At 50.8% G+C, this 18,343-nt stretch overlaps 1 protein-coding gene and 1 long non-coding RNA gene across 8 annotated transcripts in view; one reads left to right on the forward strand and one right to left on the reverse strand.

Annotated features, from left to right (window-relative positions):
- Positions 1-17,620, reverse strand: part of MACROH2A1 (macroH2A.1 histone) — an 82,677-nt gene extending 65,057 nt beyond the window's left edge. For 2 of the 7 annotated variants that reach the window (XM_020908005.2, XM_020908002.2), the window contains exons 1-2: positions 17,194-17,335; positions 7,131-7,335 (exon numbers count right to left, since the gene is read on the reverse strand). In XM_020908005.2, coding sequence (XP_020763664.1) covers positions 7,131-7,302 — 172 coding nt within the window. In that variant the 5' untranslated portion in view covers positions 7,303-7,335; positions 17,194-17,335. Of the gene's footprint in view, positions 1-7,130; positions 7,336-16,749; positions 16,768-17,193; positions 17,344-17,530 lie in introns of those variants that run through there. The other 5 variants (XM_020908006.2, XM_020908004.2, XR_011486851.1 and 2 more) reach the window with 4 other exon arrangements.
- A 10-nt stretch (positions 17,621-17,630) lies between these two features.
- Positions 17,631-18,110, forward strand: LOC139034391 (uncharacterized). Its single transcript, XR_011486853.1, has 2 exons — positions 17,631-17,710; positions 17,898-18,110. It is a non-coding gene; the product is annotated as an uncharacterized lncRNA (long non-coding RNA).
- Positions 18,111-18,343: the final 233 nt, after the last annotated feature.

Consider the following 18,343-nt stretch of genomic DNA (forward strand, 5'->3'; position numbering starts at 1 on the left):
AACACCAAAGGGATATGCAACAGCTGACCTGAGTTATAGATCAGAAAGCAAACAAACTGAAAACTTGGGATGAGGATGATCATTTTACTAGCTAACACCAGGGAGCGGTGTATCTTTAACAACCATCTCTTTTCCCTGGGGTTTTACTACAGGAGGCAGTCAGGTACAAGGGCTAGGGCATATCCAGTCTGCAGAGTGGCCATAAGGGTCCCCTGGGTGAACCCTGCTTGCTCCCCAGGTCAGGACCTGACCCTGAAAACTTCACCGTGGCTAGCCTAGTACCTACAGCCAGCTTCAGAATGGAGCACCTGCTGTGAGAGACGCCAGGTGCCTGCTAGAAGTGTGTGGAGGTCCTTCCTGGTCACTAACAGGAGACAGCAGAGAGAAGACTAAGGTCTGAAACACAGGGTGTGGGGAGGGGCAGGGAATGGGGAAATGCAAAAGGACTGGTAGGTTAGGAATATGCAAACCTGGATGTCTTCATTATTTTGTAGAACAGAGCCAAAGATGACAGGAAAAAAAAAATTGTAGGCATGGCCTTACCCTATAAGAGGTGGAAATATAATACTATAACCATAGGTTTCTAAACAGACCAGAGCAGGGTATCCAAATCAGCAGATCTCTCATGGTGATCACCTTGAGAGGGTCTATACTTATTACAAACTGTCGACATTCAGTCTTGAGATGGGAATTCCCATCCTCCTTACTGTCGAGAAATCAACTGAGAATAGATTTGATTTTTGCAAACAGGTTTACATCCTAGGAGGCAGGTTGGCAGCTGTGTGATCAGGCTATGTAGCAGTTTCTAGACTCCCCCACCCAAAAAATATGTCATCACACATCCTTTTGGATTTGGTGATCAGGAACCAGGCCTGTCCTCTCAGGAGCTGGGTGACTCCAAAGGCACGTCCCTCCAGCGTAAGCCCAGTGGGCAAGGACTCTCATCTGGCACCTCAGTGACTAGCACAGCTCTGAAGAGTGGTGGGCCCTCCCCAAGTCAGCAAGTGAGTGGCTCAGCTTAGCAGAATAAGTGCACAGCTTCCCCAGGCCACAGCCTCATGGCACAAATGCTGAAGCACTTGTGTTGAGCCCTGTATGGAGGCGGCAGACCTAAATCTCCTTATCTATTAGACAAGCTCTGCACCTCAATGCCGCAAGCCAGACCACAGTGCATCCTCCATGGTGGCCTTAAGCTTTGCTTCTTTGGCTGGAATTCCTCATGGTGCCATTTTCACGTCCTAAGCCAGAAATGTCCCCACACTGCATCATGTAAGGTCTTTAGAGTATAGTTGTTCCTTGAAAGGCTCTCTGATAAAAGTTTGGGAACCACTATATATCTAACTTTCTCCCTTGGGGATTCACGAGGACCCCCAAATGTTAAAGGCTCCGAAAAGTCTTGCAGTAAAGAAAACTGTTTTCCAGTGGTTCCCAAACTAAAACCTGTTGCTTTACTGAGGAACTCAATAAAAGGTATTCATATATCCATCTCAAAACAGGGAATGTGAATACAGCCATCTCCCAGTTTCACCCACAGAGCCCTATGTCTTGGTGGACTACCTCTTACATTTCACCAAATACCTGGGTTCTGCTGGACACAGTTTGAGCAATGTTGACCAAGGGTGCTTTGCATCCAACTAGTCATAGCATGCTTGCTTTCTGCTCTTCCACATCCTTTTCATTCCCCCTACCACCCGCACTGTAGGACTCCTTGGCTTTTAACTTAGACCTGCCCTATTCCCTGACTGGTCTATGGACTTATGTGTTCCCAGCATCAACTTTCCCTAGGGCAAAAACCATGTCACATGTTCCTACTTCACATCTCCTAAACCTCCCAGCACTGAGCAGGGCTGTGCTGGGCACAGGGAAGAGACTCCAAAGACGCCTTCTGAGCTGAACTGAATTCAAGTTCTTCTAAATATCACTTAAGAAAAAAAGTACCACAGTAATACAGAAGCAAAGACAATGCCTCAAAGAAACTACCTCAGTTTCCCCATGATAATACTTCTCTTTATCTATAATTTATTGAGCATTTACTAAGAATGCTGGCTAAATTCATAAGATGCAATACCAATCTTCACAGCGACCTGAGAGGTGGGGCTACTATCACCACTGGGCTGGAAGGTCAAGGGCCATGGGGTGGAGAATGGACTGTGCGGGGGCACCGGGAAGCCCAGTAGACAGCATAGCATTCCTCGGGAGGAGCTCTGGGAAGAGTCAGCAGGGCTGCAGAGCCAGGCACACAGAGAGGTGGGGAAGGAGCTGTCTGGTCGCCAGACTCAAGCCTGTTCCAGATGTTGCCTCTTCCTTTTAAGTTTGGCAGATGACTGCGCTCTGCACCCAAGAGGAGAAACAGACGCCAGCTTCAAGTTTCAGAGAAGACGCAGGCCCCATCCTCCTCCCACAACCACCCCAGCCTGGAGCAGACCATAAGGAGGAATACTGCATGGTCACTCACCCGTGAAGACATGCCCTTCACAGGGGATCGTCTATCTGGACTCTGACGGCCCCTGGTCTGCAGGGCTGCTGTCTGTCCTGATGCTCTTGTGCTGGTCTGGCCTCAGCTCTGACCTAACCCAGGCCCAGGGCTGGGCATGCTCAGCTCCCAGTTAACCAGAAAACCCCTCAAGGTTTTCATGAGTGTGCCAAGAGCTCAAGACAGAAGTAGCTTTTGACACCAAACAGAATAAGAGTTTGGTGATAGGGCACCTTGGTGTTGAGGGTGAGTCTGGCTTTAGGTGTGTGTGTTAGCTGCTCAGTCATGTCCAACTTTTTTGCCACCCCATGGACTGTAGCCCATCAGGCTCCTCTGTCCATGGGATTCTCCAGGCAAGAATACTGGAGTAGGTTGCCATTCCCTTCTCTGGGGGATCTTTCTGACCCAGGGATCGAACTTGAGTCTCCTGTACCGACAGGCAGATTGTTTACTGTCTAAGCCAGCTTTAGGAAGAGTCAGATGGCAGCTTGAAATAAACCAGAGGGAGTAGGCCTGTAACAGCCAGGACGTTCTGCAGGTGCCTGGTGAAAGGACACCACACCTGAGTGGGCAGGGACAGCCCCAGCAGCACCCCCAAGGCAAGTGGGCACCCTCAGTCACCTCAGCAGCTGGAGCAGGATTACTTCCTCTCTGCTGTCACCCTAACGTCACCAGGTTAACAGCTGGGCACCTACACTGTGCAGACACAAAAAAGCACTTCACGGGTATCCTCTCATTCCCACCTCATAGTAAATCTATGACAGTTACTATAATCCCCATTTCACAGATAATAAAACTACAGCTTGGGGATGTGAGTAAGCTGCCTAGGCCATAATGAGGAAATGGCAGCTCTGACACCAAGGTCCATACTCTTAACCACCTGGTTCTGCTGCCCCTACCAGATTCTACTGGACAGCACGGCACAAGTGGTGCCGCAGGCTGGCTGGAGGTGGCAGCTCCCCGCTCCAGAGCTACCTGGTCCTAGGTGGGCCCTGCAGCTCAGCCACCCCGAGCATCCAGACCCCTTCTCAACTCTCCACCAGGCTGTTCTCCCAGGAGGCCTGGTCCAAAGAGCACTGGGTGGCACCCTATCACCATGCCTGCAACTGTGTGCCTGTCACACACCTGTCAGAGAAGGAAACAAATCCTCCAGGGGACCCCTGAGGTGGCAACTAGACAAACCGGGCGGCTCTGGTCAGCAGGTTAACACACATCCTTCAGGAAAAGCTTTCTGAAGCCTGATCTCAACACGTGTGGTCTTGCATCATCACCACCTTTTCCTGGTTTGTACCGGCCTCTGGACAAAGCTTCTGGGGGTGGGGGGAGGTCTTGCTGTGGCTTGATTCTCAGCACTGGACACAATACAGCTCTCCTGAGGGCCTGTGGAATGGGTGGCACTTTGCTCAGATGCCGTGTGTTGGAGCACAGTGTCTGAGCCCAAAGCTGCATTAGCATTTCCCAGCTCTGGGAAGAGGCCGGCACCCAGTGGGTGCATTGTGAAGGTGGCAGAGCTTTCTCCTATCCCTCCTAGAGCTGGTTGGCACAATCTCCCTCTCCAGGTCTCAGCTGATTATGTCTCCTCCTCAAATAAAACCCTCCTGGGTCGGTTCACCTCCAGGGCTCCTTGGCCTGTTTACAGCCTCCACAGCCCTTGGCATAGTCAGGAACCATCTGGGTTGGCTGGTTCTTCCTTCCAGACTAGACCATGAGTTCCACGGAGCAGAGACTATTTCTGCCCCAGCCACTCCTGTGCTCTGGAGGCTAGCACAGTGCTGGGCACAGAGCAGGTGCTCAGGAAGCATGTGAACTGACCAGGAAAAGGTCTTCTGTGAAACAGGAGCAGACAGCAGAGCAGAAACAGAGCTGGCCCACCTCTGCTCCTCTCTCAGGGACCAAAGCCCAAGTTCTGAGCAGGCAGATGGGCTCCCACAGCCCAGCCTGAGGGGCTCAGGGCAGATCACCTCCTGAGAGCAGTCATGGGGGGTGGGGCGCAGCAGAGTCCGGACGGGGAAGTGCAGCAACACTTCACTGATGTGGCCCTGGAACTCAGCTCCTGCCCATCAGACAACTGGACACATGACTAGCAGTGATCGAATACAGTGCCGAGGGCCCAGGACATCCCCCAAGGCCCCATCACACAGACCAGATGACAAGTCGGGGCCCTGGGCAGTGGTCACTCCAATGACTCAACACTGTGTGTATGCAGAGAAGATGGCTCAGATTCAGCTAATTATAGCTCTTCTGGAAGGACTTGGTAAAATTTCAAAATATGTATTACTTTTTAATACACAGGGGTTAACATGGCTAACGCCAGAGTAAGGATTTGCCTTGAGTGACGTGGCCAGCTCTAGCACTGGACCGCCCTAATCGTTCCCACCCCACTCTGGGACCACTGCTGCACCCATGAGAGTCAGAGATGGGCACAGGTGGGGTGGTTCAGGGTCAAGGTGCCTGGCCCCTGTGAGAACAAACCTGCTGACCTGGCCCTCAGGTGCGCTGCGTTCAGTTTCAGAGCCAACCAGACACAGATAAGGAAAACATACAGATTTTCTGTGCGGCACAGACAGTAGTTGCCTCAAACATGACAGAGCAGTGGTAGCCCCCCCACCAAAGCCCTGCTAACTAACAAGAGGAAGCTGGATGGAAGAAATGAAACTGCTGTGGTACTTGACCTAATGAACGTGTTTGTGAACATCCCAGTGTCATGCCTGTGCCAGGGGCATCAGAGCATTCGGGAACCAGGAAACACAGGTTGGCTGGACTTACACATCATGTCAGCTTTCCCCATTGTGCTCAAACAAAGTCCCTTTGGATCTCACAGCAGCCTGGACTTGGTGAAGCAAGGACTGTTGTCTCCAAATGAGCTGAAAGGAAACTGGGATCCAGAGAGGTTAAATGACTCTCTCCGGGTCACACAGCATATAAACTGCCAAGCCAGACCTTAGAAGTCTCCTCTGAGTCCTACCTAGGGACTTCTCCCCTGGTCTCCCTAGCTGACTGCCAGCATTACAGGTAGTTTTCCTGGGTGTGACACAGATGTTCTGGGCTTCTGTTTCCTCGTCTGCATAGTGAGAAGAACCATGCCTATGTCATGCTACCAGGCGTGCCACTTGAACTGGGTCCAAGTTCCAAATATGTGCAAAGGCCTTATAACTAGAACCCCAATTACTTTTTATGCCTAGACACTTTTAACACAACAAAAAAACTCTAGAACCCTCATGGTTGTTAGGGGAAGCCTTGGTCTTATCAAGAGGGCTGGGAGAGCAGGAACCTAGCCTTGTCTTGCTGAGTCAGTCTCTCCTTTCTCTCTAGAGAGATAGCTGCCCCCACCTGCCACTTGCCCAGATGATGTATGGAGAAAAAACTGGTAAAAGCATTACAAAAGGACATCAGGATGTGTCCCTTTGCAAGTACTTCCTGGTTATATGTGGCAAATCTTTTCATGCCCTGAGGTTGGTTTCCTCATTACTAAAAATGGCGGCGGGGTTGTTGGGGGGGGTGGGGTCGGGCATGAATCCCTGCCCAGCTGACCTCCCACAGTTGCTATGGAGTCACCAATAAGACCAACATCATTTTATCCGGGAAAAGGACCAACCACCTCGCCCCGGAGGGACAGCTGATTCCAAGACTGGGACAGGGGAAGGTCAGGGGGAGACGAGAATCTCTTATTTTGTTGGAAAGCAAGCATTTCCTTCAGAGTGATGGAGAGGAGGAAGAAGGGCATAAAAACCAGCCTGAAGGTCAAATTTGAGACAATGCGACCAAAATAATGAGTAACGACATGACAGTACAAAACATGTCAAATTCTAAAAATCCACGAACCAACATTGGTATCAAAAAAAAAAAGAAAGAAAAAGAAGGGAAGGGCAGAAGGAAAGCTCTTCTTAGCAGAAGAATGCCAACTAATAAATGTAGGAGAAAGGACAGAAATAGAAAAACCACTATTTTATAACCACCCTAGTGATAACAGATCCTGGTAATAACATCATCAAGGAATGCTAAAGCCATGGGTGAAAGGCTGCGATCCAGGATGTGCAGAAATGCACAGACACCACCTTAACCCAATGACCACAGTGAAGATCACTAGTGATAGGACAAACCCACAGCAAGTGCCTCCTGACATGACACCAGAGAAGGACTCAACATCACTTATGGAATTCTCCTGCCAAAACATTTAACCTGAATCCAAGCCTAAAGGCCATTCTGCAAAATATCTAGCCTGTGTCCTCCAAAAACATCCATGTCATCAGAGATTTTTTTGAAAAGCTAAGGAATTTTTTTTAAATAAACCTAAAGAAACCTGACAGACAAATGCAATGTATGATCCTAAAATGGATCCTGGATCAGGAAAGAAAATAGAACAAAATCATAAAGCACGTTATTGGGACAATTGAGGACATTATAAAACAGACATATTATAATAGGTAACAGCCAAAAATAAACGTACACATGTGCATGCACATGTGCGCGCACACACACACAGAATGGGAGAGAGAAATCAAGTGGGGCAACATGTTAACAGATGGCGAATCTAGGTAAAAATGTTCACTTACTGTTCTTGTAACTTTTCCATAGGTTTGACATTTTCAAAATAAATGAACAAGGTCCTACCAATCCTTGGAAGCTGTGGTGTCCAGACTGACTAACGCACACTCACCTGTCAGGTACTCCAGGACGGCAGCCATGTAGACGGGCGCCCCCACTCCGATCCTGTACTTGGGGTGGCCTTTCTTGATGTACCGCAGCATCCGGCCCACAGGGAAGATGACTCCCGCCTTGGCGGACCGGGAAGTTTTGGTGGACTTCTTCTTCCCGCCCCGGCTGGACATGGCGGTGGCCCTGGAGATGGATCAGCAAGTACACTGTGGAGGCAAGAGTATGCTCAGGTCAGGATTACTGGGGACATCTCCCCTTTCCCCACACCCTCTGGGCCCTGGAAGAAACAGGCTGTGCCGGCAGATGCCACCACCTGCAGCCGCGGAGCCCTGCAAGCCCAGTTTCTGCATTCCACCCATGTGCTTCAGCCCTGGAAAAAAGAATGGCTTAGCTTTTCACATTTTATACCATGACATCAATTTTATCAGCCACTTCCATTTAAACGTTACTCTGACAATGACTGCTCTTAAGTGCCTTGCCTTTATGCCACATGATGTAAAAGAAAATGGGGTTTCTTGGCTGAGATCTATACGCTTGTTTAATAATTGCATTTTCATACACTGGAGACCAGGGCTGATAAATTTGCTGAACACTTGATAAAAGAAAACTATGTCACCTGCCTCTACAATGAAGACGTTAAGTCAGACACTTAGGTTCTTTGATGAGAGCAGCCTCTCTCCCTCGCAGTCCTTTATCTGTGAGAGGCAAGAACTGCTCACAGGAGTTAAGTGGGAAGCCAGGTTGGAATATGAGGCCCTCTGAGCACTTCCTGACTGCTAGTCAGGCCTGTCCTCAGAGGACAGAGAGGAGAGTCCGTCCTTCCTTCCTTCCCTGACTCACTCACCATCCAAAATGCCCCATACCTCTTGTAGAGTCCTCTCTTCTCCATTCCGACTGTAACTGGATCCAGGTCACCACTATCTTAACCAAATGATCACACGTTTGGTCCTGAAAAGGACTTCCCACCACAGGCCACACTCTAACCCACTGCTCTCCACTGGCTGAGCAGTCTCCGTGCATACAAATCTGAATATGCCATGGTACTATTCTTAAGTTTTCCCTGCTGCCACAATTCCCAAGATGCAATCAGAACCTTTGGCCTGTCAGGGAACGCCCTAGAAATCTAGGCCTGCCACACCCATCAAGCTTTACCCGTGCTTCCTGAGGTCTAAATGCAAACACAGGGAGTACCCCCAAATGCCCTTCTCTCCACAGCAGTCGTGCCCTTTAGCCAGGACCTCCTTTATCCTTCACGCTTTTCTGCCTTCTGCCAACCTTCCCGAGTGCCCCATCCTCTGGTTCCTATGTGCTTCACACACACACACGCTCCCCTGCCCTGTCTCTCTCGTCACACTGCTAGGTCTCAAAGGGCTGCCCCTGACTGCATTCCTGGTGCAGTACCACACAGCAAGGTTGCAGATGCTTCCGAAGAGCATCGAGTCATTCATGCATTCACTTCAGGAATCACGCTTGGGATGGAGACGGCAATGCACAAGGCAGATGGGGGAGGTGTTCTCCCAGAGCTGGAGGGCAGGAGAAATACTGAATAACCCTGCAGCCATTCCAATGGGAACTGTGAAAGGCCAGAGCAGGGTGCTGCGGAAGGGGCTGTGAGAGGCCTCAGCCTGTTCCAGGGCACCAGACAAGACTCCCCACAGATGCTCAGACCACTGAACCAAATGGTCAGGACTCCCATTTACTGGTAAACTGAGGTCAAGCTCCCCAGTGTGTGGGCTCCTCCGGCTCCAACAGTCCCTGTCTCTGTGACCATGGAAGTCAGAGTTAGGAGTCCTTGTTCCTGCCACCCGACCCTACATTCAAGATATACATGGTCCATACCTAACATCAGTATGACCCCCAAGACCACCTTGGATGGTCCGTCTGACAGAGATGGCCAAAACAGCAGAAGGCAGAATTTCTGGGTACTCTGATAGGCCCATCAGAATTAAGGGGGCTCAAGGCCTGTGTGATGAGAACTCTGCATTTCACCCTGTCAAGGGAGGTACTAAGTCTTAATTGATCATTGACTGCTAAACAGAGTCCCAGAAGGGTCTGGTTTTTCTGAAACAAATAGTTGGCTCCATTTCTTCTGTAATGAGCTCTGTTTTAAAACATTCCTGGCAAACAGGTGCCCACGCTCACTCTGAGCAGGAAATGGTATTTGTACTTGTGTGTGCATGTGTTGGTAGGGAAAAGTTGTATCTGGGCTCCCAGCAGTCTTCGGCTTTAATACAAATATGTTTCACAGACTAACCCCAGACCTTTGGACTGCGAGTTTTTAGATTTGAATGGTTTCCCCTTCCAGCAGGAGAGGCCAGTGACCAGGGATGGTTTACGCAGCTCAGCCCCGTTCTTCCCGGTGCACAGACTCCGGCTCTGTCTCTGGGTGGACCTGCTGCCTGGGTATGTTTGGGGCTGACTTTGTGGGAATTGGACAATGTCCTGTCCCAGACAGGAGCCACTAGCACCCAGGGACCTGACACGCCTATTCTTCAAAAGTAACGTTCCTGGGGATCCCCTCTGACTCGAGCCAAGAGTCTTTAGTCAACAAGCTGGTGACTCCCGGGTCCCTATCCCAGCGCACACCTGGCTGCCGAGCCCCAGGGCTCTGTTCTGACTGCCCTCGGAAGGGCCTGCTTTTAAGTGCCATGTGAACTCCTGTGGGTTTCTCAGCCCCAGTGGTGGCAACTTCATGCATCAAGCTGTCAATCAGGAGCCAGTCCCCACTTCTCTGCCCACCTCCACAGCTCCCAGTCATTAGCCAGGCTCCGCTGAACCCACTTCCATAACTTCACAAGCCTCTTCCCTTCTCTTTGCCCTCCCTGCCTTGGTTCAGCTCCCGTTCCTCGCTTGTTCTCCACAGCACTAGTCTCTCTCCATGGATGCCAAAGGATCTCTGCCACTTTGCTGGTTCTCCAGCTCCCCAAGCCAGCCACAAACAGCATCCTTTACTTCTTCAGCACTGCTTCCCATCACCCCTGCCTGGGCTCAGATGCCCAAGTTGCCCTTGACTTCCTGACCTGTGAAGTTGTATCCAGAATGCTTTTATACATGCTGCTTCTCCTGCCTGAAACACCCCTTGTCCTCTTGCCAAACCTGAACTGATGCTCACACAACCTCTCTTCTTGGTCCCGACCATGGACTGGACTGTTCACTGCTCCGTATTCCCACAGTACCTACCCTGGCACCTTTACGTGTGCCTGCCTCCCTAGCTCGACTGGAAGCTACTCCATTCCAGGTGCTGCAGTCATCTGCAGGTCCCCAGGTTCCAAGAAAGACCTTCAACACCAGTGCTTAAATGTCAGAGCCATCTTCAGGGCTCGTTTGGAATCAGACTCCTTCTCTGATAAAACAGCCCTGAGTCTTCATTCCCTCCCCAAGACTGCCCTGAGGAAGTTCTGTTCCTTGCCCCTCCTCATGTTCTTGCTGCACTTCTATCAGTAAATCCCTAAGCTGTAGCCACAGCTATGAAAGAATTCTAACAGAGCCACGCAGCTTCATGACATCCAATAATGTGTGGTGACTTTTAAAACATCATTTGGAAAATCGCCTTGTGGCGGTGCAAACTCCAGATAAATGCATGAGTGTGGCAGGTCCATCTTGCTCTTCAGAAGTCCAGGGGACAAGGTCGGTTACAGCCAGCACCAGCATGGGGAGGCAGGGTGGGAAGAGAAGCTGTGACAGAAGTAGCTGCTGAGCGCTGTGATCAATAACGCGAGTCCCTAAGTCAGACTAACCAGATTCAAGTCATAGCTCCACCACTGAGAGCCTGTGCTACCTTGATCAGCTGCTTTAACAAATAAGCCCCTTCTTCTTTCTCACCTGGGGAAAGTCCATGACTGGTGTTTCTCTGCAGGATGATTCATGGGTCCAGACTCCTCCCACCCTTTAGTGCACAATCTGCAGTTACCACTGGAGGTAAAGGGCCATGGAGGAAAACACCTGGGGGCTTTGAGAGGCCAGGTCTGGAAGTGGAGCACACTACTCCTGATCATGACCCACCAGGTAGAACATGGTCATGTGGCCACATCTACTGCAAGAGAGGTTGGAAAATGTCCTCCAGCTATTTCCTACAAAGAAAAGAGGAAACAGCCAATCTCTGTAACCTGACAAACCAACTTGAGAGCTGATCCTGAAGCCAGGGTCTGAGTGACCAGTCAAAGCCTACTTTGACCCATGTCCTGTGTCGAGCCTTTTCTGAGAGGTGGACAGTCCTCTGTCATGCAGAATGTGGCTTCCCACACATTCAGCTTCTCACCAGAGCACTGGCCTTGTTCACAGGAGAAACAGCAACAGTACCCTGCCAAACTGACAAAACTGTGTCCTTCCTTCCTGGATTCATCAGCCAGGAGGGCACCCCATTCAGCAAACCAGAAGACCTCAGCCCTGCAGAGGGTCCCACATGCTTTGAAGACAGTGATAGGTCTTCAGGCAACCCTGGCATTTGTTCATTACTGAACATTAGCTTGACTGTTATCAGGTCAGGAAATGAAGATTTTGTGGTTGATCCTGAAGGGATCTCTGTGGTCTTTATCTCTGTAACTCCTCCAACTATAAATCAATCACAATAGACATGAACCTTGTTTGCAGAAACCCAAAGTTCACGCAGACACAGGGGCAGAGGGGGCTCTACAGAGAAGAACCAGGCTCAGTGAGAAGCAGGTCTTTGACAACAAGCCCCTCAATGATCAAGATGTGACTGTGACAACGTGATCTGTCCTCAAAGCACAGGACAAATGAGATGCCCGGCTGTGAGGATCCCGTGAATAAGACAGACATGAAAACACAGGGAAGGGGCAACAGAGGCAAGCAGGGCAAAGGGTCATCCTACTATACTGCTGTTCTCCTCACCAACAGGGCACATAACTGGCTCCTCCATGTGCCGCAAACCACCTTCACCCCCACTTTCACCCTTTAGGACATGCCGCTCACTTGGTATGGAACATTCTCTCCTGCCCTCAGTCTGGGGCGATTCTGCCTAGTGGATCCAACATTTCTTTGATGATGGAGATTTATCCAGCAGCTCCCTCCTCTGCCTCTCTGCAGTGGCTGAGCCATGTGGCCCCCAGTTCTAGTCTAGTGTGGAGCAGCCCCATGCCCAGGTTCTGGCTCTGTACACAGAACCCAGTGACCTCTGGCCCATCTTTCCTATTACCAGCAAATGAGGGCTCCACCAGGCCAAATCACTGTTTCCTCAGTAGACATTCCTGCAGTGGCCTCTGAGTCCAGTGAGAAATCCCTTTTAATGACCCTCAGCCACCACTGAAATATGTGCAGTTGTTTTTCTCAGTCTCATATAAAGGGCTCTCTACAAGCAGTGTCCAGCCCGTCCCTGACTGTCACTCTAGATCCAACTTACACAAATATTCTAAAGCCACCTACCCCACTCCTAGCACTTGTTACACTGTATCACCACTGCCTATGTTCTTGTCTGTCTTGATGGGATGGACCAGGCCACTCTGCTCACTGACTGTATCTCTTAGAACCTACCTCCCTGCCTGGTTCCTGAGAGGCCCTCAAGTGCTGGCTGGGTGGTAACTGGTAAGTTACAGTGGCTGGGGGTTCTCTTGACAAAGACGAGGGCAGCATTTGCAAGGATCACAGGACTCAGATGTGGCAAGTGAGACACCACTCCGGGAGCTTCTCTGTGACCATTCATGTGGGAGCCCAGATCCACAAAATTCAGGAAGCTTGTGGGGCTACCTTGGGGATTCCCAAGAAGGGACCACCACCATTTCCCCGATGGCTGAGGTATGAGCATGCAGAGGCCTTCTGTGACCATCCTATGACTCCAGCAATCTCCCTTCTTGCCGTTAAGACAGGCACAGTTACACAGACCAGAGGAAAAGACTTACCCTCCTCATATCTGTAAGACGCTGACCTCTGTTAAAGCTGCCACCTAGAAAACTCTCAAATAATCAGGGCACTCACGAAACCATTGGAATGGTCAATGGTAAAGTCTTTTATTATCTAAGCAATGAATGTGTGCATATTGATCTTGAGCAAAATATTGATTAGAACTGCTGGGGGGCTGCTGGTCAGACAGCCCTATCTCTGGCCCCCAAGGATGGAAGAATCTGAGCTATCAGCGCTCAGCTCACTGTTACAGAGTGAGGACTGCCCCATCCATTCCCTGCCACTGGATAAGTGCCCACATGTCCACATGCATTTGTCACCTTCCCATCAACTCCAATCACGAAGGCAAGCCTGAGACACTTAATTCTGAAGCGCAGGACACTAATCCTATTTACAGCATTCTCTTCCGTTTACTCCCATCATACCAAATGATTAATGGTGACACTGCTGTCATGTCCCCAGAGGCATGTGGATATACTACACAACTATCACTCGCAGAGCTGGAGTTCACAAGATGCACTCTGATTGGCTCAGAACAGAGACCTCTCTGGTACTTTGGCCAATCAGGAAAAACATCTCTCTCCATTCATAAAACACTACACCATAAAATGAAAGGGATGATTAAAGAACTTATGGTCCATCCTCAGTGAACCAAGGGATTGGAAACAAGAAGAAAAGGACAAATAGAGATAATAAATAAACCCTAAAGCAAACACTTTGTTCCAGCAGATTTTACTCTTCTCATGTGTCAGGATTTTAGTTGTGGGAAAAAACAAAAGCCAAAATGAAGAGTGTTATTTACTGCAAGCAGGAACAGTTAGCAGGAAGACAGTGTGGGATTAAAATGTTCACCTCTGCAAATCCACTCTGTGGTATGCATCCTGAGCAACACTAAAGGAACCAGCACTACATTTCAACAGTTAGTATGGCACTGTCTGCCTCCTTCGCAAGGAAATTTTCCTTCAAACCTCCTCTCCCTGTTAAAGGCTGTGCCAACGAGGGGACAGTCACCCCAGTGGAAGGCCATCAGAGGAAAACGTGAGCTTCAGTAGGGCAAGAGCCTGGTCAGGCTTAGCATCTAGAAGCTATTCAATGTTTGTTGAACAGATGAAGCATTCCCAATAAGAGACATCTTCCTCCTATCCAGAGCCTTCACAGGCTTATTACTGCTCTTAGAAGTTTAAATCCCTCAGTGTGTTTCTGATCAGGATCCCCCTCTGTGATTTGGTCTGTTTGACCCTCTGGCTTCACTAGTTTCCCTCTAGAATCAAGACATCCTGAGCCTCTGGCAGTTCCCCCATATGACCTCTATTCTCATTGTTCTCAGACTTTGCACATGTGGGGCAGGTCTCAAACACTTGTCCCCACCTGCCCTCCTTTGCCCAGCCAACTCTTACTTGGTCTTTCCGTGCCTAATGAGGGCTTGCTCCTGGCTAGGTTACTGTCCTGGGAGCTGCTATGAGAGCTAATGTGGCTTCCTGCACTGACCTTGCAATGGCCACTTGCCTGCCTTCTGCTCCTCGTGTCAGCTTCCCAAGGGTAAGAACTTGACATTTTTTTTTTCTTTTACTACATACCAGTTTATTAACAAAAGGATATAACTTGGGAACAGTCAGATGGAAGAGATACATTCATAGGGCGGTCCAGGGAAGGGCATGGAGCTTCCACGCCCTCTCCAAGTGTGCCACTCTCTCTAAATCTCCACTTGTTCATCAACCTGGATGCTCTCTGAACCTTGTCCTTTGGGGGTTTTACAGACATTCCATTACATAGGAGTCATGACTGACCAAATTACTGGGCCACTGGTGACTAATTCAAGCTCAAGCCCCCTCCCCTCCTGGAAAGTAGGGGGACATGGCAAAACTGGACATTTTCTTGATCTGGTTCTGTCCCTAGTGCCTGACCCCCAAGAAACATGATTCCCAAGAGATATTTCCTGAAGACTGCAAGACACTGATCTGGCAGGCTTGATCCAAGCTAACAAGCTGTACAATTCTCTGGAATGAAGAGCTAACCACTTGGACTCACTCGTAAGAGCTGAGGTGGGGCCCAACGTATTTCTAAACCCATATGACAGATATAGGCCCCACTGACCTCTGCCCTTTCCCAGCCCATGTGCCAAGAACAGGGCTCTGAAAAAGCTGACACAAATCCAAGGGCACAATCCCAAGAGAACTAGAAGCTGCTGCCAGTCTGATGAATACCACATATAGATTCTTGTTGGGTTTTGTCAAAGTTGGGCTTTTATTTAAGTAAACCTCCTTTAAATGGCTTGGGGTAGCATTAACTTTGAAGATATTAGTATTCATGTATGTAGTATTAGTAATTCATGTATGTAGTCCAAGCCTCTCTTGGAAATAAGAGATGAGAGAGTCTTCCAGAGATCTGCTATCTGGAGGACCAGAAAAAATGGCAGACTGAGATGTACCACTCTCTGACCCTGGCCCACTGGGTACAGACCAAGCCAGTGACTTATACTTGTATGAAGTATAGAATATTGTGTGTGATGGTCTAGACGATTCAAAGTTTAATAAAACATACGCCATCCCATCCTCATTCTAAAGGCCCTGCCTCAAACAATTTTCACTTATTTAACTCCCTCCCTCCTTCTAAATACCTTTATCTAAGAATCAGTATTAACAATGGTAAGAGATCAAAACAGTAACAAAGTAGAGAGATTTCCTACTCTCCTCCTAAAAATAAAGTAAATAAGATTTTAAAGTCTTGACGATTTAGAAAGAGGAAGAAAGAAAAATAGGTTGAAAAATACATCTCTCCTCACTGGGGAGCCTCTTGTGCAAGACTGAGATGCCCGTTGCCCAGCTTTGGTTAGCAGTGTACATGGGTATTAATTCCAGGTGCAGCAAAGAAGTGTCCATTTCAGAGCTAATAACTCCTTTGAAAGCAGACTAGTAATCTAAAGGTGGCCTGGAGTAGGTGGATTCCATCTAATTCACAAATAGAGTCTCCCACTCATTCAAATTTAAAACTGTTCAAAATTTCCTGAGTCCGTGGAGCAGGAAATCTTGGAACAAAGCACTTTCCCCCTCTTTAATGATGAAACCTCAAACCACAAAGGTAGAAGAAAGAGAGAAGCTCGCAGGAGCGCCCCTCTAATTGTCTATTCTCATATGCTGTTTATTGGATCATTAAAGTCTTACAAGGACTTCGTGGTAACTGTAATTGCTGAATTTAAGGCTTGTCTTAGCTGTGTGTCTCTTATTTCCACACTCGGGAAAGTATGTTTCCCTAACATCTTGTCTAAAACAACGTTTCAGGCAATCTACTGACAAGATCCTTCGTGAGTGATCTGTGGTCCCTGCAGCAGTGCAGGTGGGACGCGCCATCCCGCACACCTGTTGTCAGGTGACATGATCAGCAGCACCCTGCGCACTCACCTCCTCTTTCCACCCCACCCCCCAGCGAGAGACTTCCCTCCTGGCCTTCTCCACTCGAAGAGCCTACAGCCTCCTGGAGTTACCTTGCGGGGAAAAATAAAAAAATAAAAAACACCTCGCAAACACAAAGCAAACAAAAGGCTGATCAGAAAACGAGAGGGCAGCGGGGGTTCCCGCGGCCCCTCTCCAACCAGTCCCTGGACAAACCCCTGCCCGCCCCGCCTTGGTTCCAGTCTTGCAACTCCCCAAACCCCTATCCCACTCTCCCAGCACACCAGCCAGACGCCTACACCACCTGCCACCTGGGGCTCGAGCCCCACTTATTGTGCCCGGGGACGGCAACTCGCGAGCGGGCGGGCGCCTCACCAAGTACAACTCCGCGCACAACAGCTCCCGGGCGCCCAGGCCCAGGCAGACAGGCTCCCGCCGCGACGCCTCCCCCGGCCTCGAGTCCAGCCCGCCCGCTGCAGGAAGGGTCGCTGGGGCACGGGCCGGGGCTGTCTCCTGTCCACAAAAGCGCCCAGGCGCGGGCAGGAGGACGCGGTTCTAAGACAAGTTGGCTTCCGGGTTTGCTTTTTGAACAAAACCAAAGAGGATCCCGCGCGGCCCGGGCAGGGCCTGGGAGGGCGCCGTGCGCGCGCCGAGGCCCCGGCGTGGGCCGCGTTGAGCCCAGCAGCCCGAGTCGGCCGTGCGCCGCCAGGTGCCCGCCAGGCCCGGCCGCTCCCATGCAGCCTCGGCCGGAAGAGCTCGGCAGCCGGACCCGGGCGTCAGGGACGCGGCGCGCGGCGAGGGGGCCCGCGGGGCACTTACGGGGCGGCTCGGCGGCGGCAGCAGCAGCAGCAGCAAGGTGTCCGGCCTGTGCTCTCTCAGCCGCTCGCGCCTTTTCACTCCGCGCTCCTCGCTGGCCCGCCCGCCCGCCTCCTCGCTTCCCGCCCGCGCGCCCCGCGCTCGCCCCCTCCGCCCGGCTCCGCTGCCGAGTGAACTGGAACCAGTCGCCGCGGCCCCGGGATTCCCACAATGCACAGCGCGCCGCTCGTCACATCCCATCCCGTCCCCGCGCGTCCGGCCACCCCTCCCGCGCCACCTGGGCGCCCCAGCCTTGACCCCAAGCCCGTAGCCGCGCGCGCGGGGGCCCTCCGTGCTCTACCTCCTGGACGTCGGTGGGTTAGTTCCCCAGCCGCACGGCGGCCCCAGCTCTGGTCCTCTGTCACCCGGCCCGGACGCCGCACGCAGGGTCCCGCCCAAGCCGGGGACTCGCCCTGAGCTAAGTGCTGGGAAACGGTCGGGCCCCTGGGCAGAGGCGCTTCTCCAGCGCGCGTCCCAGGCTGTGCGTCTCGAGGAACGCTTATTGAGCGCCTTCTGGGAGGGGGTGGGGTGGCGTGGGGTAGGGGGAGGGTGGCTTTCCCTGCCGGTCTCTAGAAGCCTTCTCATTGACGCAGGGAGGGAGGCAAAATTGCTGTTATCAGCAAGCATTTTCCCCTCCCTAACCAATGCTAACCTCCCTCGCATCTCAGAAGCTCCTGCTGTCTCTGGACCCAAGCCCTTATCAAACCTGGTCTTCCCCACGACCAACTGCTGCGCATCCGGCTCCCCTGGAGTTCTTCGCAGTGACCCCCAGAAGTCTGGATCTGCTTTGTTGCCTGGAAGCCGTTTACTTAGATTCAGCAAATGTTCACTCTTGGACCCGAGTTGAGATTTACTAAACAGTGATTCTCTATCATCACACACATTTTTGTTTGTTTTTAAATTATTTTCCCTTTCCCTTTATTTTTTAAAATTAATTTAGTTTTTATTGAGACAAGCAGAAAGAGGGGCCCGCTGCAAAACCCAGCTTGTATTTCTAAATTGGTTTTTGGCCTTAAGACCCTGGTGACCCATCCCAAGTACTAACATAAGAGCCCTCCGGCTCCTCCTCCTCTCCCCTTCGTCCGTCAAAGCGGGGGGAGGAGGCATTAGCACC

This window comes from Odocoileus virginianus, chromosome 3, assembly GCF_023699985.2.
Source record: "Odocoileus virginianus isolate 20LAN1187 ecotype Illinois chromosome 3, Ovbor_1.2, whole genome shotgun sequence".
Classification (NCBI taxonomy): domain Eukaryota; kingdom Metazoa; phylum Chordata; class Mammalia; order Artiodactyla; family Cervidae; genus Odocoileus; species Odocoileus virginianus.